Source organism: Nerophis lumbriciformis, linkage group LG02, assembly GCF_033978685.3.
Source record: "Nerophis lumbriciformis linkage group LG02, RoL_Nlum_v2.1, whole genome shotgun sequence".
In the NCBI taxonomy this organism is placed as follows: Eukaryota; Metazoa; Chordata; class Actinopteri; order Syngnathiformes; family Syngnathidae; genus Nerophis; species Nerophis lumbriciformis.
In genome coordinates, this window is record NC_084549.2 from 69,975,001 (window position 1) to 69,995,000 (window position 20,000).

Genomic DNA, 20,000 nt, shown 5'->3' on the forward strand with positions numbered 1-20,000 from the left:
CTCTACCTTCCACATTTTTCACCCGATTCAAACCATTCCAACTTCAAACAGTTCAGCATATTCGGGAATCACGGGCTTTCCCTTGACAAATTCCAAAAAATTCCCAGATTTCCCACAATTCCAGGTTTTCCTGGACATTTTTCCCATTCAAATTAATTGGCCATTTTTCAAACTTCCACCAATTTCCACATTTTTCAACCAATTCAAACCATTCTACCTTCAACACATTCTACCATCCTGGAAATTTAAACAACCATTTCCAAATGTTTCAACCGACTCAAACCATTCTACCTTCAACACATTCCACCATCCTGGAAATCTAAACTACCTTTTTTCCAAGTTCGAAAAAATTCCAGGATTTTCCAGAACTCCTGGTTTCCAAAACCCTATTTCCACCCTTTTTTTCTGGCGACTATTCCTTCCACATTTTTCAACCCACTTCAACCGTTCCACCGTCAAAACATTCCTTTTAAGTAGAATAAAAAACAAAGTTGTATTTTGAACTGGCTTTTCCCGAAATTCCAGGAATTCCGTAAAACCATTTCTCAATTCAACATGTTACTACTTCAACATTTCTCGACCGATTTGAAAAATTCCAACACCAACCATTTCAACTCATTCACACCATTCAATTTTTAATTTCTAAAAAATTCCCGCTTTTCCCGAAATTCCCATTGAAATGAATGGGAAATTCTTCAAACCTCCACAACTCCCACATTTTCCATCTGATTCAAACCGTTCCAACTTCAAAATATTCAGCCTGTTTGGGAATTGTGTGCTCTACTTCAACAATTCTAAAAAAAAATTTTTTTTAATTCCAGGATTTCAGTTCAACTTCAGCATTGGAGCATTCACACACAATTCCTCCAGGAATTGCCTCATCTAGTTAAACTTCTTCGTCTTCTCCAGATTTAGGGGTGCTCTACCTTCCACATTTTTCACCCGATTCAAACCATTCCAACTTCAAACAGTTCAGCATATTCGGGAATCACGGGCTTTCCCTTGACAAAATTCCCAAAAAATTCCCAGATTTCCCACAATTCCAGGTTTTCCTGGACATTTTTCCCATTCAAATTAATTGGCCATTTTTCAAACTTCCACCAATTTCCACATTTTTCAACCAATTCAAACCATTCTACCTTCAACACATTCTACCATCCTGGAAATTTAAACAACCATTTCCAAATGTTTCAACCGACTCAAACCATTCTACCTTCAACACATTCCACCATCCTGGAAATCTAAACTACCTTTTTTCCAAGTTCGAAAAAATTCCAGGATTTTCCAGAACTCCTGGTTTCCAAAACCCTATTTCCACCCTTTTTTTTTCTGGCGACTATTCCTTCCACATTTTTCAACCCACTTCAACCGTTCCACCGTCAAAACATTCCTTTTAAGTAGAATAAAAAACAAAGTTGTATTTTGAACTGGCTTTTCCCGAAATTCCAGGAATTCCGTAAAACCATTTCTCAATTCAACATGTTACTGCTTCAACATTTCTCGACCGATTTGAAAAATTCCAACACCAACCATTTCAAGTCATTCACACCATTCAAGTTTTTTTTCCAAAAAATTCCCGCTTTTACCGAAATTCCCATTGAAATGAATGGGAAATTCTTCAAACATCCACAACTCCCACATTTTCCATCTGATTCAAACCGTTCCAACTTCAAAATATTCAGCCTGTTTGGGAATTGTGTGCTCTACTTCAACAATTCTAAAAAATAAAAAAAAAATTCCAGGATTTCAGTTCAACTTCAGCAATGGAGCATTCACACACAATTCCTCCAGGAATTGCCTCATCTAGTTAAACTTCTTCGTCTTCTCCAGATTTAGGGGTGCTCTACCTTCCACATTTTTCACCCGATTCAAACCATTCCAACTTCAAACAGTTCAGCATATTCGGGAATCACGGGCTTTCCCTTGACAAATTCCAAAAAATTCCCAGATTTCCCACAATTCCAGGTTTTCCTGGACATTTTTCCCATTCAAATTAATTGGCCATTTTTCAAACTTCCACCAATTTCCACATTTTTCAACCAATTCAAACCATTCTACCTTCAACACATTCTACCATCCTGGAAATTTAAACAACCATTTCCAAATGTTTCAACCGACTCAAACCATTCTACCTTCAACACATTCCACCATCCTGGAAATCTAAACTACCTTTTTCCAAAATCGAAACAATTCCAGGATTATCCAGAACTCCTGGTTTCCAAAGCCCTATTTCCACCCTTTTTTTCTGGCGACTACTCCTTTCACATTTTTCAACCCACTTCAACCGTTCCACCGTCAAAACATTCCTTTTAAGTAGAATAAAAAACAAAGTTGTATTTTGAACTGGCTTTTCCCGAAATTCCAGGAATTCCGTAATACCATTTCTCAATTCAACATGTTACTACTTCAACATTTCTCGACCGATTTGAAAAATTCCAACACCAACCATTTCAAGTCGTTCACACCATTCAAGTTTTTTTTTTCAAAAAATTCCCGCTTTTCCCGAAATTCCCATTGAAATGAATGGGAAATTCTTCAAACCTCCACAACTCCCACATTTTCCATCTGATTCAAACCGTTCCAACTTCAAAATATTCCGCCTGTTTGGGAATTGTGTGCTCTACTTCAACAATTCTAAAAAATAAAAAAAAAATTCCAGGATTTCGGTTCAACTTCAGCAATGGAGCATTCACACACAATTCCTCCAGGAATTGCCTCATCTAGTTAAACTTCTTCGTCTTCTCCAGATTTAGGGGTGCTCTACCTTCCACATTTTTCACCCGATTCAAACCATTCCAACTTCAAACAGTTCAGCATATTCGGGAATCACGGGCTTTCCCTTGACAAATTCCAAAAAAATTCCCAGATTTCCCACAATTCCAGGTTTTCCTGGACATTTTTCCCATTCAAATTAATTGGCCATTTTTCAAACTTCCACCAATTTCCACATTTTTCAACCAATTCAAACCATTCTACCTTCAACACATTCTACCATCCTGGAAATTTAAACAACCATTTCCAAATGTTTCAACCGACTCAAACCATTCTATCTTCAACACATTCCACCATCCTGGAAATCTAAACTACCTTTTTCCAAGTTCGAAAAAATTCCAGGATTTTCCAGAACTCCTGGTTTCCAAAACCCTATTTCCACCCTTTTTTTCTGGCGACTATTCCTTCCACATTTTTCAACCCACTTCAACCGTTCCACCGTCAAAACATTCCTTTTAAGTAGAATAAAAAACAAAGTTGTATTTTGAACTGGCTTTTCCCGAAATTCCAGGAATTCCGTAATACCATTTCTCAATTCAACATGTTACTACTTCAACATTTCTCGACCGATTTGAAAAATTCCAACACCAACCATTTCAAGTCGTTCACACCATTCAAGTTTTTTTTTTCAAAAAATTCCCGCTTTTCCCGAAATTCCCATTGAAATGAATGGGAAATTCTTCAAACCTCCACAACTCCCACATTTTCCATCTGATTCAAACCGTTCCAACTTCAAAATATTCCGCCTGTTTGGGAATTGTGTGCTCTACTTCAACAATTCTAAAAAAAAAAAAAAAAATTCCAGGATTTCAGTTCAACTTCAGCAATGGAGCATTCACACACAATTCCTCCAGGAATTGCCTCATCTAGTTAAACTTCTTCGTCTTCTCCAGATTTAGGGGTGCTCTACCTTCCACATTTTTCACCCGATTCAAACCATTCCAACTTCAAACAGTTCAGCATATTCGGGAATCATGGGCTTTCCCTTGACAAATTCCAAAAAAATTCCCAGATTTCCCACAATTCCAGGTTTTCCTGGACATTTTTCCCATTCAAATTAATTGGCCATTTTTCAAACTTCCACCAATTTCCACATTTTTCAACCAATTCAAACCATTCTACCTTCAACACATTCTACCATCCTGGAAATTTAAACAACCATTTCCAAATGTTTCAACCGACTCAAACCATTCTACCTTCAACACATTCCACCATCCTGGAAATCTAAACTACCTTTTTTCCAAGTTCGAAAAAATTCCAGGATTTTCCAGAACTCCTGGTTTCCAAAACCCTATTTCCACCCTTTTTTTCTGGCGACTATTCCTTCCACATTTTTCAACCCACTTCAACCGTTCCACCGTCAAAACATTCCTTTTAAGTAGAATAAAAAACAAAGTTGTATTTTGAACTGGCTTTTCCCGAAATTCCAGGAATTCCGTAATACCATTTCTCAATTCAACATGTTACTACTTCAACATTTCTCGACCGATTTGAAAAATTCCAACACCAACCATTTCAAGTCATTCACACCATTCAAGTTTTTTTTCAAAAAAATTCCCGCTTTTACCGAAATTCCCATTGAAATGAATGGGAAATTCTTCAAACATCCACAACTCCTACATTTTCCATCTGATTCAAACCGTTCCACTTTCAAAATATTCAGCCTGTTTGGGAATTGTGTGCTCTACTTCAACAATTCTAAAAAATAAAAATAAAAATTCCAGGATTTCAGTTCAACTTCAGCATTGGAGCATTCACACACAATTCCTCCAGGAATTGCCTCATCTAGTTAAACTTCTTCGTCTTCTCCAGATTTAGGGGTGCTCTACCTTCCACATTTTTCACCCGATTCAAACCATTCCAACTTCAAACAGTTCAGCATATTCGGGAATCACGGGCTTTCCCTTGACAAAATTCCAAAAAAATTCCCAGATTTCCCACAATTCCAGGTTTTCCTGGACATTTTTCCCATTCAAATTAATTGGCCATTTTTCAAACTTCCACCAATTTCCACATTTTTCAACCAATTCAAACCATTCTACCTTCAACACATTCTACCATCCTGGAAATTTAAACAACCATTTCCAAATGTTTCAACCGACTCAAACCATTCTACCTTCAACACATTCCACCATCCTGGAAATCTAAACTACCTTTTTTCCAAGTTCGAAAAAATTCCAGGATTTTCCAGAACTCCTGGTTTCCAAAGCCCTTTTTCCACCCTTTTTTTCTGGCGACTATTCCTTCCACATTTTTCAACCCACTTCAACCGTTCCACCGTCAAAACATTCCTTTTAAGTAGAATAAAAAACAAAGTTGTATTTTGAACTGGCTTTTCCCGAAATTGCAGGAATTCCGTAAAACCATTTCTCAATTCAACATGTTACTACTTCAAAATTTCTCGACCGATTTGTAAAATTCCAACACCAACCATTTCAAGTCATTCACACCATTCAAGTTTTTTTTTCAAAAAAATTCCCACTTTTCCCGAAATTCCCATTGAAAAGAATGGGACATTCTTCAAACCTCCACAACTCCCACATTTTCTATCTGATTCAAACCGTTCCAACTTCAAAATATTCCACCTGTTTGGGAATTGTGTGCTCTACTTCAACAATTCTAAAAAAAAAAAAAAAAAATTCCAGGATTTCAGTTCAACTTCAGCAATGGAGCATTCACACACAATTCCTCCAGGAATTGCCTCATCTAGTTAAACTTCTTCGTCTTCTCCAGATTTAGGGGTGCTCTACCTTCCACATTTTTCACCCGATTCAAACCATTCCAACTTCAAACAGTTCAGCATATTCGGGAATCACGGGCTTTCCCTTGACAAATTCCAAAAAAATTCCCAGATTTCCCACAATTCCAGGTTTTCCTGGACATTTTTCCCATTCAAATTAATTGGCCATTTTTCAAACTTCCACCAATTTCCACATTTTTCAACCAATTCAAACCATTCTACCTTCAACACATTCTACCATCCTGGAAATTTAAACAACCATTTCCAAATGTTTCAACCGACTCAAACCATTCTACCTTCAACACATTCCACCATCCTGGAAATCTAAACTACCTTTTTTCCAAGTTCGAAAAAATTCCAGGATTTTCCAGAACTCCTGGTTTCCAAAGCCCTTTTTCCACCCTTTTTTTCTGGCGACTATTCCTTCCACATTTTTCAACCCACTTCAACCGTTCCACCGTCAAAACATTCCTTTTAAGTAGAATAAAAAACAAAGTTGTATTTTGAACTGGCTTTTCCCGAAATTCCAGGAATTCCGTAAAACCATTTCTCAATTCAACATGTTACTACTTCAACATTTCTCGACCGATTTGAAAAATTCCAACACCAACCATTTCAAGTCATTCACACCATTCAAATTTATTTTCAAAAAAATTTCCGCTTTTTCCGAAATTCCTATTGAAATGAATGGGAAATTCTTCAAACCTCCACAACTCCCACATTTTCCATCTGATTCAAACCGTTCCAACTTCAAAATATTCTGCCTGTTTGGGAATTGTGTGCTCTACTTCAACAATTCTAAAAAATAAAATAAAAATTCCAGGATTTCAGTTCAACTTCAGCAATGGAGCATTCACACACAATTCCTCCAGGAATTGCCTCATCTAGTTAAACTTCTTCGTCTTCTCCAGATTTAGGGGTGCTCTACCTTCCACATTTTTCACCCGATTCAAACCATTCCAACTTCAAACAGTTCAGCATATTCGGGAATCATGGGCTTTCCCTTGACAAATTCCAAAAAAATTCCCAGATTTCCCACAATTCCAGGTTTTCCTGGACATTTTTCCCATTCAAATTAATTGGCCATTTTTCAAACTTCCACCAATTTCCAAATTTTTCAACCAATTCAAACCATTCTACCTTCAACACATTCTACCATCCTGGAAATTTAAACAACCATTTCCAAATGTTTCAACCGACTCAAACCATTCTACCTTCAACACATTCCACCATCCTGGAAATCTAAACTAACTTTTTTCCAAGTTCGAAAAAATTCCAGGATTTTCCAGAACTCCTGGTTTCCAAAACCCTATTTCCACCCTTTTTTTCTGGCGACTAGTCCTTCCACATTTTTCAACCCACTTCAACCGTTCCACCGTCAAAACATTCCTTTTAAGTAGAATAAAAAAACAAAGTTGTATTTTGAACTGGCTTTTCCCGAAATTCCAGGAATTCCGTAAAACCATTTCTCAATTCAACATGTTACTACTTCAACATTTCTCGACCGATTTGAAAAATTCCAACACCAACCATTTCAACTCATTCACACCATTCAAGTTTTTTTTCAAAAAAATTCCCGCTTTTACCGAAATTCCCATTGAAATGAATGGGAAATTCTTCAAACATCCACAACTCCCACATTTTCCATCTGATTCAAACCGTTCCAACTTCAAAATATTCAGCCTGTTTGGGAATTCTGTGCTCTACTTCAACAATTCTAAAAAAAAATTTAAAAAAATTCCAGGATTTCAGTTCAACTTCAGCAATGGAGCATTCACACACAATTCCTCCAGGAATTGCCTCATCTAGTTGCAGATATTTCCTCTTTAATCACATTTTTATCTTTCTACCGTTTCAGGTTCAAGAACCACAGGAAGGCTCTGGTGAAGTCGGTGGATAAAAAGCTTCCGAATGGCTTCCTGGAGGAACAAGGTATTATAGCGGCATGAAAATGTCACACATTTACATCCTTTATGGACACTTTGTGAACATTTACATCCTTTATGGACTCTTTGTGAACATTTACATCCTTTATGGACTCTTTGTGAACATTTACATCCTTTATGGAGCTATCAATAACTCTACGCTGACGTTTTGGTGAATTTGTGAAACTGAAACAATACAAAAATAATGCCATTGTGTGTTAAAATTACTAACACAGACACTGGTAAACATGTAATGGCGCTAGCTTCATTACATTACGTACAAAAATGCATTAAAACACTCCTACGGACATCACACGTGGGACGGTTTAGTAAGTATGAATAGTTTTAGTTATATTGTAAATCTACAAACCGGTGATAAATGAAGAATCCTTTCGAGCATTAACCTTGTGGACAAGTAGTAAACGAAACAGGACTTATACTACCGGTTCAAGGTAGGAAACAGGATGTATATTGTCAACGAGTGAACTTGTCCAAAAGACGGCGTCTTTCAGTGTTTTTTTTTTAATGAAAACTATTTGTCGGATACAAAACATTATGGCCGTTAGCGGAAAAAAATCCATAAATTCGGCATATAGATTTTATTTGTAAGAAGAAAAAAAAAAATAATAATAATAGATTTTATTTGTAAAAAGCACTTTCCATTGAGCAAACAACCTCAAAGTGCTACAGTGTATTAATAAAAATAAAAATAAAAAGATAATAAAAAATAATAATAATAAAAACTAGAACTAGCACGCATATATCTAAAAAAAAAAGGCTTTTTCGATGCTAACATGCTATTTAGGCTAGCTATGTGTACATATTGCATAATTATGCTTCATTTGTAGCTATATTTGAGCTCATTTAGTTTCCTTTAAGTCCTCTTAATTCAATTTATATCTCATGACACACTATCTGTATGTAATATGGCTTTTCATTTTTTTGCGGCCCATGACAGATTTGTTTTTGTATTTTTGGTCCAATATGGCCCCTTTAAACATTTTGGGTTGCCGACCCCTGGCCTAGGATGTCGTTGTGGCTTGTGCAGCCCATTGAGACACTCGTGATTTAGGGCTATATGGGTAAACATTGATTGATTGATTGATTGATTGATTGAGTTTGCGGCCCTTGGTGGAAAAAGCTCGGAAACCTCTGTCCTAAGCATTTACCTAACTGCGACAAACAGTAAAAAGGGGACTCGTCCCTTTTAAGTGGACAAAAATATATATATATATGTATATAAATAAACGGAATTTGGGGGAGTTTTCACGTAGTTCGAGGCGACCGCGGGTTTACGAGTGGAGAAATCATTCCCGTCGCGGATCCGCAGGAGTGGGGGAGTCTTAACGGCCGCCCGGCCGGTTGGTAATGGTCCCTGCTGGGGGTCGTTAGCCCCTTCCATACCTGCCAACTTTTGAAATCAGAAAAACCTAGTAGCCAGGGTCCAGGGGCCGCAGGCCCCGGTAGGTCAAGGACAAAGTCCTGGTGGGGGGTTCCTCCTCGTAACATGGGTCACTCCGCGCGCTCCGCCCGCGCAGCTTACCTGCCCGCCACCCCTGTTGCCGGGGGCGCGTAACAGGGGTCACTCCGCGCGCAGTGCGCTCACGAAAGGGGTGGGGCTCACCCTGGTTGATATAGAGAGCAGGACAGTGGCCATGGAAGTCGGAACCCGCTAAGGAGTGTGTAACAACCCACCTGCCGAATCAACTAGCCCTGAAAATGGATGGCGCTGGAGCGTCGGGCCCATACCCGGCCGTCGCCGGCAGCGAGACGCGCTTGGAGGTGCGCTCAGCGCGGCTCCCATATGATTGCGCACTGGTGTGCATCTGGGTCGTGACAGCGTGGCACGCGAATGTCTGTGCTGCATTGGATCAGTCTCCTTTCTTTAACAGGCAAAAGCTTTATAACCTCACCATACCTGCCAACTTTTGAAATCAGAAAAACCTAATAGCCAGGGTCCAAGGGCCGCAGGCCCCGGTAGGTCCAGGACAAAGTCCTGGTGGAGGGTTCAGGGCTTCGCCCCCCGACGCAAAATGATTATTAGCATCCAGACAGGTTAAAATGTTGCTAAAACCATCACTTTTCTATCAGTCACAGTGACTTTTCAAAACAAAAATATTACAGCAAAAATCATATGGGTTGATTGACATGTTTATTCTGTAAGCTAACTTCAATAGTTTGAAATTATTTTGACAGTTAATGCCAGTTATCCTGTCAACCTTTCACAAGACTTCAATTTGTTAATTGAAAGTATAAACACTTTTTACAGTAAACAAATGGTAAAACAGTACTAAAAATTGGTGTCATTATTAACTTTCTGTCCAAGCTTGTATAATCTACTGCCTTGTTCAATTGTAAAAAATATTCTGTGCCTAAAATTCACATTTCTATCACAATTATCATACTGTAAACATGGTAAGCTGACTTCATTAAAATGAATAGTCCTGTCAATAGCATGGAATTACAATTCAAATGTAGTTTTTTTGTCAGCCTTTCAAAAGAATTCAAAATGTGAAAAATGAATGAAAATTAATTGAAGCCATCAGACACTTGAAAAGTGGCACATCACATCTCTAATGTAATCATTTGAACTTTTCAACAGAAATAGCACTGCAAAAATATTAAGGACATACTTCTGTATTTTGGTAGTTATGCTGTCAACATTTAACGAGATTTCTTCAACTTGGACTTGAAAGCATGAATAGTATAAACACTTTTAACAGTATAACAGTACTAAACAATTCCAATAGATAACATTGGTGTCATTACCTTTTTGTTTGCTCAATTATTGCCTCCGTAAATAAAACTTCGGCATTCATCACATCCAAAGAATCTGTTTGGGCGACGAAAAACGTTGAAAGTTTTCCACTTGTATCGCTAGCAACGGCATTAGACTTGTGTTTTTTTTGTCCCAACGTGGTCTTTTACATCGCTAATTCCTCCGTGTCCGATCGAAAAATCTTGTCTGCATAAGGTGCAATTCGCGTAGTTTTCACCCTTTTTGGAACGGATAATTATTCCCGGATAGGCTTTTGAATACTGCAGTTTTCTTTTCGGTTTAAGACTCGTTTGCGATTTTTCTCCGGCTGATTCCATGATCGTTCGCTCGTTTGGAAACAATGGCAACTGGTGCCTCGTGCTTGGCAGCGGTGCTATAAATAGCCTCGCGCATGGCATTCGGAATGGCTCGATAGGAAGTTACGGGAAGCAGTGTCGATTGTCATTGTTGTTACGCGATTTCGTGAATAAAACTTTTTTTTTAATATTTTTTTTTAATTATTGAAAAACCGTATTTTTTATCACTGCAACCATAACCCGGAATAGGTTGATGAAAACCGTACTAATTACGGGAAAACCGGAGTATTTGGCAGGTATGCCCTTCTGACCGCCCTGTATATCCCCTTTCAAACACAGGAGAGCAGAGAGTGGTCCTCCTGCCCAGGTCGCCCTCGCCCTCCAAGAGGTACTTCCCCATCCCGTTGGACTCGCTGGAGGAGGAGTACCGCCTGCGCTCGGCCGACGACGGCAAGCTTTTCCGCGAGGAGTTCAACGTGAGTCCCCGTCAGGCCGCCGGACCTGTGGCTCGAAAATGTCACCCACCCCACGCCTTCACCACCGCTTGATTCCCCTCGGGGTGGCAGCGCTTCATAGCAGCAGTTGACCTCCAGGGTGCCAACTCCCCGCCCCTACTGTTGCAAGTTGTGGTGATTAAATGTAACATGTTTATGTGTTCAAAGTTCTTCCGGAGGTGGGAATTGAAACTCTCCCTGACAGGAGACTCTGCCAGGCGTTCCCAGCAAACCCTCACAATGCGTTTGGGCCTGCCAAAACTCGGACATGGGAGGAGTTCGGGGAAGCCATGGAAAACGACTTCCGGACGGCTTCGAAGCGATTCTGGACCACCGTCCGCCGCCTCAGGAAGGGGAAGCAGTGCAATGTCAACACCGTGTATGGTGAGGATGGTGTTCTGCTGACCTCGACTGCGGATGTTGTGGATCGGTGGAGGGAATACTTCGAAGACCTCCTCAATCCTACCAGCACGTCTTCCTATGAGGAAGCAGGGCCTGGGGAATCTGTGGTGGGCTCTCCTATTTCTGGGGCTGAGGTTGCCGAGGTAGTTAAAAAGCTCCTCGGTGGCAAGGCCCCGGGGGTGGATGAGATCTGCCCGGAGTTCCTTAAGGCTCTGGATGTTGTGGGGCTGTCTTGGTTGTCAAGACTCTGCAACATCGCGTGGACATCGGGGGCGGTACCTCTGGATTGGTGGTGGTTCCTCTCTTTAAGAAGGGGAACCGGAGGGTGTGTTCCAACTATTGTGGGATCACACTCCTCAGCCTTCCCGGTAAGGTCTATTCAGGTGTACTGGAGAGGAGGCTACGCCGGATAGTCGAACCTCGGATTCAGGAGGAACAGTGTGGTTTTCGTCCTGGTCGTGGAACTGTGGACCAGTTCTATACTCTCGGCAGGGTCCTTGAGGGTGCATGGGAGTTTGCTCAACCAGTCTACATGTGCTTTGTGGACTTGGAGAAGGCATTCGACCGTGTACCCCGGGAAGTCCTGTGGGGAGTGCTCAGAGAGTATGGGGTAACGGACTGTCTTATTGTGGCGGTTCGCTCCCTGTATGATCAGTGTCAGAGCTTGGTCCGCATTGCCGGCAGTAAGTCGGACCCGTTTCCAGTGAGGGTTGGACTCCGCCAAGGCTGCCCTTTGTCACCGATTCTGTTCATAACCTTTATGGACAGAATTTCTAGGCGCAGTCAGGGCGTTGAGGGTATCTGGTTTGGTGGCTGCAGGATTAGGTCTCTGCTTTTTGCAGATGATGTGGTCCTGATGGCTTCATCTGGCCAGGATCTTCAGCTCTCACTGGATCGGTTCGCAGCTGAGTGTGAAGCGACTGGGATGGGAATCAGCACCTCCAAATCCGAGTCCATGGTTCTCGCCCGGAAAAGGGTGGAGTGCCATCTCCGGGTTGGGGAGGAGATCTTGCCCCAAGTGGAGGAGTTCAAGTACCTCGGAGTCTTGTTCACGAGTGAGGGAAGAGTGAATCGTGAGATCGAAAGGCGGATCGGTGCGGCGTCTTCAGTAATGCGGACGCTGTATCGATCCGTTGTGGTGAAGAAGGAGCTGAGCCAGAAGGCAAAGCTCTCGATTTACCGGTCGATCTACGTTCCCATCCTCACCTATGGTCATGAGCTTTGGGTCATGACCGAAAGGACAAGATCACGGGTCCAAGCGGCCGAAATGAGTTTCCTCCGCCGGGTGGCGGGGCTCTCCCTTAGAGATAGGGTGAGAAGCTCTGTCATTCGGGTGGAGCTCAAAGTAAAGCCGCTGCTCCTCCACATGGAGAGGAGCCAGATGAGGTGGTTCGGGCATCTGGTCAGGATGCCACCCGAACGCCTCCCTCGGGAGGTGTTTCGGGCACGTCCGACTGGTAGGAGGCCACGGGGAAGACCCAGGACACGTTGGGAAGACTATGTCTCCCGGCTGGCCTGGGAACGCCTTGCGATCCCCCGGGAAGAGCTGGACGAAGTGGCTGGGGAGAGGGAAGTCTGGGCTTCCCTGCTTAGGCTGCTGCCCCCGCGACCCGACCTCGGATAAGCGGAAGAAGATGGATGGATGGATGTTTATGTGTGCATGGAATGGAGTTTTGTTTCCCACTCCAGACTAGGCCCCCTTAGGAGCCCAGTCTAGATTGTACTTTTTTACTCATCTTCTTCCCCAGCGTTTTACCTTTTTCTCATCTTTTACGGGGCGCCTTTGGCGACCCATCAGCGTTCCTGTTCTGTAACCCTGTACACTGTTTGTTTGACTAATCTTGGACGGGTTTGTGCTGAAAACATAGTTTTGTTGTACTTGTGCAATGACCATAAAGTCCTATCCCAGGGGTCGGCAACCTTTACCAGTCAAAGAGCCATTTTGACCAGTTTCACAAATTATAGAAAACAATGGGAGCTACAAAAATGTTTTGAAATTTAAAATGAAATAACACTACATACAAAGTTTTTTTTTTTGCTTTGTGCTATGTATAAACCAGGGGTCTCAGACACGCTGCCCACACCTTAATATGGAATTTGAATGCTGGTGTGGCACGCGGATTTTATATGAATGGCGGTATTCAGCGTCATGCGTACCGTGATGTTACAGTATATAGCACCCACTACAACCAGCATGCCTGATAAGCCACACGTTGTATGGGGCTTCCGCTCGCTCAAGTAAGTGACAGCAAGGCATACTTAGTCAACAACCACACTAATAATGCGCCACACTGTGAACCCACACCAAACAAGAATGACAAACACATTTCGGGAGAACATCTGCACCGTAACACAACATAAACACAACAGGACAAATACCCAGAATCCCATGCAGCCCTAACTCTTCCAGGATACATTATACACCCCCCGCTACCAAACCCCGGGGGGTTGATGTGTGAGGGAGCAGGGTTGGGGTGGGGGCGGGGTTTGGTGGTAGCAGGGGTGTATAATGTAGCCCGGAAGAGTCAGGGCTGCATGGGATTCTGGGTATTTGTTCTGTTGTGTTTATGTTGTGTTAAGGTGCAGATGTTCTCCCGAAATGTGTTTGTCATTCTTGTTTGGTTTTGGTTCAAAGTGTGGCGCATTATTAGTAAGAGTGTTAAAGTTGTTTTATATGGTCACCGTCAGTGTAACCTGTGTGGCTGTTGACCAAGTATGCCTTGCTGTCACGTACGTGTGCAAGCAGAAGATGCATACTGTATAACAAGTGGTTGGGCTGGCACGCTGTTAATACAGATTGTAGATGGCGCCAAATGCTGTACCATCATGGCACGCCCGTATTATAAATGTAAGGGTGAAATTCGGTGAATTTTAATCCCGGGAATTTTCTGCGAGAGGCACTGAAATCTGGAAGTCTCCCGGGAAAATCGGGGTGTTCGGTAAGTAAGCTGCTGAGCCGCGTCAGAGTGATCAAAGAGCCGCATGCGGCTCTGGAGCCGCGGGTTGCCGACCCCTGTCCTATCCTATCCTATCCTATCCTATCCTTTTGTCGTTGCAGTCGCTGCCGTGTTACCACCCCCACGGCACCGTGGAGGAGGCCAGCAAGGAGCACAACAGGGACAAGAACAGATACCCCAACATCTTGCCATGTGAGGACCGCACGTACGGCGCAGACCTTGGTCGCCAAGGTGACACCGTTGTCCTTGTCTCTCCTGCAGACGACCATTCCAGGGTGCTGCTCGGCAGCCATATCGGACGCCCGTGCTCGGACTACATCAACGCCTCTTACATCGACGTACGTCTTGGTCACGCCGACTCAGGGGTGTTAAACTCATTTTAGATCATAATCATCTTAGATGAACCCTAACCTACTCAGTGGCCTCATACCAAAGACTATAAAAATGGGAGCCATTACCTCCCTGCTTGGTACTCAGCATCAAGGGTTGGAATTGGGGGTTAAATCACCCAAAAAAATTATTCTCGGGCGCGGCCACCGCTGCTGCTCACTGCTCCCCTCACCTCCCAGGGGGGTGATCAAGGGTGATGGGTCAAATGCAGAGAATAATTTCGCCACACCTCGTGTTTGTGTGACAATCATTGGTACTTTTTAACATGGAGAAAAGTCTACTCCCGAGTGGGACGGACTTGTAAAATCACGGCACGATAACTTAAAAATACAAAAAAAATTCAAAACATTTTTTTTAAATTTAAATTTTTTTAAAAAAATTTAAAACATTTTTACAAATTAAAATTTTTTAAAAATTTTAAAAATTTAAAAATTTTTTTTTTTTTTTTTTTTTAAATTTAGAAAAAATTTAAAATTTAAAAAAAAATTCTGATGGTTTTCTTTGTTTGAAAAATTAAAACAAGCACATGCTGAAAATGTACAAATCATAATGTTGTTTTTTTACACTTGCATGTTGCGGTTAATAGTATTCTATCGTATACTTTCTGAATAAATTATGTGACAATGCTCGTCAGTCAACTCATTGGTGTTCCTTTTCAAGCTATTAAGATTTAAAAAATAATATACAAATAAATCAAATTACAGGATGTTTTTTATGTAGTTTGAGCGTTTTCCTCGACTGATGCGCTAACATTATGTGTTTTTTTGGTTTTTTTACGGCAAGGCAAGGCAAGGCATATTTATTTATATAGCACGTTTACAGCAATTTTTAAATTGGCCCAAAGTGCTTTACAGGTTAAAGAGCAAAAAACAAACAAAACAAAAAAAAATTATATATATAAATATTTTTAAAAAGAACATAAACAATGCATAAGCTAAACAAGATAGCGCAAAAGAAATCTGGTGAAAGGGTTCGGATAAAAAGGTAAAATTGCAAGATAAAAATAATGAAATAATAAAAGTGCGACAAATTGAAAAAAAAAAACTAAAGCAAAGGGAGGGGAGGGGGGGCTAAAAATAATAATAATAATAATAATAATAATAGATGTTATTTGTAAAAAGCACTTTACATTGAGCAAACAACCTCAAAGTGCTACAGTGTATTAAAAAATAAATACAAAGATAATAAAAATGAATAAAAATAAAAACTAGAACAGCCTAATAGCTAGAACTAGTATGCATATATCTAAAAAAAAAGAAAAAAAAAAGGCTTTTTTAAAAACAAGGGTTTTTATGACTCTTAAAAGCATCCACAGTCTGTGGTGCCCTCAGGTGGTCAGGGAGAGCGTTCCACAGACCGGGAGCGGCGTAGCAGAAAGCCCGGTTTCCCATTGTTCGTAGCTTTGTCCTCGGAGTTTGGAGGAGGTTAGCCTGTCCGGAGCGGAGGTGTCGTGTGGAGGATTTGGGGGTGAGCAGTTCTTTGAGGTAGAGGGGGGGGCATTTCCATGGAGGCACTGGTAGGTTAGTAGGGAGACTTTGTATTCAATCCTGAGTGGAACAGAATGCCAGTGAAGGGATTTGAGAATTGGTGTGATGTGGTCGTATTTCCGCACTCTCATCAGATCTAAATGGTGGCCTAGTGGGCGGGCTCAGCTCAGGTTAAAAGCCAGATACAAAGAATTGCTATTGCGACATCTAGTGGACACATTTAGAACAGCGGTTTCTTTCGTTCAAAAATTTCCGGCCTAATCCGGCCCGCGGGGCGAGTTTGCTAAGTATAAAAATGAGCGGAAATTTTGGAATGAAAGAAACTGCTTTTCTTAATGTGTCCACTAGATGTCGCAATAGCAATTCTTTGTATTTATGTAGATGATGCTACATATGTAAAAATAAATAAACCACATGATGTTAGTACATCAGTCGAGGAAAGCGATCAAACTACATAAATAACATCCTGTAATTTGATTTTTATATTCTTTTTTTTACCTTGATAGATTGAAAATGAACACCAATTTAATCAGAAAGTATAAATTCCGACAAATAAAAGGTAGAATACTATAAACCGCAGCATGTAAGTGTAAAAAAACAACATTATGATTTGTGCATTTTCAGAATGTGCTTGTTCTATTTTCAAACAAAGAAAACAATCTGAAGTTGTCTTTATTTTTAAGTTATGGTGATATTTTACCTTTACGTTTGACACCCCTGTGCTAACTCATTTCCGCGTCCGGCGTCCGCTAACCCTGCGTTGTGTCTTGCAGGGCTTCAAGCAGAAGAAGAAATTCATTGCAGCTCAAGGTACAGTAAACGCACCTTCAATAGAATCTTCGGGCACCTCGTTAGTCGATTACGCTCCGATTTGATTCGGAAACAGTTTTCAAATCAACACGATTCTGAAAAATATATTGTTAGTTGTATGAAAAAAATAATAAAACCTTTTCAAAAACAGGCTACGGGTTACAAAAGCTCCTCTGGGTCTTGGCCTAAAAAAAACGCTTTTTGAAAAATAAATGTCTGATGTTGTTTACAAAAAAAAACATTATCTTGATCAATCTAATTGAATGAAAATAGACGAACCCCAACTTCAACCCGATGTCAGCCTTAAAAATAATTCCCAGCAGGCACAAGACATTGAAACTGTTACGTATGCTGGAAGGAGTTGTGACGGCACAGAACCACAAGGGGGCAGCAAAGCTCTATGATTTATTATATATATATATATATATATACACTCCCGACAACCCCGCCCCCATCTCCCAAATTCGGAGGTCTCAAGGTTGGCAAGTATGGATGGAGGAATGCACAGTGAGGGGTTGAAATTCTACTGAATTTGCATTAAATCAGGTTGTTTTAGCTAATAACCATGCTGCAAGATCTAGCATGTTGCATTCAATGTTTATTCCCATTAATTCCCATATCCATCCATCCATTTTCTACCGCTTATTCCCTTTTGGGGTCGCGGGGGGCGCTGGAGCCTATCTCAGCTACAATCGGGCGGAAGGCGGGGTACACCCTGGACAAGTCGCCACCTCATCCCAGGGCCAACACAGATAGACAGACAACATTCACACTCACATCCACACACTAGGGCCAATATATTCCCGTTAATTCCCATGACAAGTTTCCAACTTTTAATATTCCCGTAATTACAATAATGATATATTATCGGGCACTTGTCTATATTTTGCTGCGTCTTTGAGGCATTTTTGACGTAGCTCAAATAGCCTCAATAGCCCCGCTGTAGTGTGTAGCATGCAGGGAATTATCTGTGCATGTGGCGGAGGAATGCACAGTGCAGGGTTGAAATTCTACTGAATTTGCATTAAATCAGGTTGTTTTAGCTAATAATCATGCTGCAAGATCTAGTATGTTGCATTCAATGTTTATTCCCATTAATTCCCCGTCAATTAACTTTAACTTTAACTTAATTCCCGTTAATTCCCATTAATTCCCATATATTCCCGTTAATTCCTATGACAAGTTTCCAACTTTTAATATTCCCGTAATTACAATAATGATATATTATCGGGCACTTGTCTATATTTTGCTGCGTCTTTGAGGCATTTTTGACGTAGCTCAAATAGCATCAATAGCCCTACTGTAGTGTGTAGCATGCTGGGAATTATCTGTGCATGTGGCGGAGGAATGCACAGTGCAGGGTTGAAATTCTACTGAATTTGCATTAAATCAGGTTGTTTTAGCTAATAATCATGCTGCAAGATCTAGTATGTTGCATTCAATGTTTATTCCCATTAATTTCCCATCAATTAACTTTAACTTTAACTTAATTCCCGTTAATTCCCATTAATTCCCATATATTCCCGTTAATTCCCATGGAAAGTTTCCAACTTTTAATATTCCCGGAATTACAATAATGATATATTATCGGGCACTTGTCTATATTTTGCCGCGTCTTTGAGGCATTTTTGACGTAGCTCAAATAGCCTCAATAGCCCCGCTGTAGTGTGTAGCATGCTGGGAATTATCTGTGCATGTGGCGGAGGAATGCACAGTGCAGGGTTGAAATTCTACTGAATTTGCATTAAATCAGGTTGTTTTAGCTAATAATCATGCTGCAAGATCGAGCATGTTGCATTCAATGTTTATTCCCATTAATTTCCCATCAATTAACTTTAACTTTAACTTAATTCCCGTTAATTCCCATTAATTCCCATATATTCCCGTTAATTCCCATGACAAGTTTCCAACTTTTAATATTCCCGTAATTACAATAATGATATATTATCGGGCACTTGTCTATATTTTGCTGCGTCTTTGAGGCATTTTTGACGTAGCTCAAATAGCCTCAATAGCCCCGCTGTAGCGTGTAGCATGCTGGGAATGATCTGTGCATGTGGCGGAGGAATGCACAGTGCAGGGTTGAAATTCTACTGAATTTGCATTAAATCAGGTTGTTTTAGATAATAATCACGCTGCAAGATCTAGCATGTTGCATTCAATGTTTATTCCCATTAATTTCCCATTAATTGACTTTAACTTAATTCCCGTTAATTCCCATTAATTCCCATATATTCCCGTTAATTCCCATGGAAAGTTGTCAATTTTGAATATTCCCGTTTTTAGCAACCCGAGTCCCTAGTATGTGAACGTTGTCTGTCCATCTGTGTTGGCCCTGTGATGTGGGGGCCACTTGTCCAGGTTGTACCCTGCAGCTGGGATAGGCTCCAGCACCCCCATCAAATGGGACAAGTGGTAGAAAAATGGATGGAACAAATAATGGTTATTTTGTTTTGCTTGTTCAATCTCTGCCTTTTTCACACCTCAGGTCCAAAGCTGGAGACTGTGGCCGACTTCTGGCGGATGATTTGGGAGCAGAAGACCGCCACCGTAGTGATGCTGACCAATCTGAAAGAAAGAAAAGAGGTTTGTCCCGTTATTCGGCGTCCTTTCCGCCCAAAGTCATTTATTCGACGCCAATCTAATCACATTGTCAGATTACTTTGCATGAGGGCTGATCAATCGGGGAGGCAGGTGTGATACGGCCGGGGATCGATGATGCAATAATTGTTGATAAGATCCTGAGGGGCTCCATGCTAATTAGTCCTTAATGACTCGCTGGTGGAGACGGTATTGACGGACGTGCGAAAAGGAACAATGGAGAAACATTTGATTTCTGTGGGAATGGAGTGCTCTCAAGGTCGCTATCCTCCAGGATAAGTGTTATCAGTACTGGCCGGAGAAAGGCTGCCGGCTGCACGGCAACATGCGAGTGACCACGGAGGACG

The 20,000-nt window shown here is 41.1% G+C and overlaps 1 protein-coding gene across 4 annotated transcripts in view; it reads left to right on the forward strand.

Annotated features, from left to right (window-relative positions):
• Positions 1-20,000, forward strand: part of LOC133611274 (receptor-type tyrosine-protein phosphatase epsilon-like) — a 117,224-nt gene that overhangs the window by 72,365 nt on the left and 24,859 nt on the right. For all 4 annotated transcript variants that reach the window (XM_061967983.1, XM_072911981.1, XM_061967973.1 and 1 more), the window contains 7 exons: positions 7,371-7,444; positions 10,852-10,988; positions 14,467-14,557; positions 14,627-14,703; positions 17,016-17,052; positions 19,541-19,638; positions 19,928-20,000. The exon at positions 19,928-20,000 is cut by the window's right edge and continues 47 nt beyond it. In XM_061967983.1, coding sequence (XP_061823967.1) covers positions 7,371-7,444; positions 10,852-10,988; positions 14,467-14,557; positions 14,627-14,703; positions 17,016-17,052; positions 19,541-19,638; positions 19,928-20,000 — 587 coding nt within the window. The remainder of the gene's footprint in view (positions 1-7,370; positions 7,445-10,851; positions 10,989-14,466; positions 14,558-14,626; positions 14,704-17,015; positions 17,053-19,540; positions 19,639-19,927) is intronic.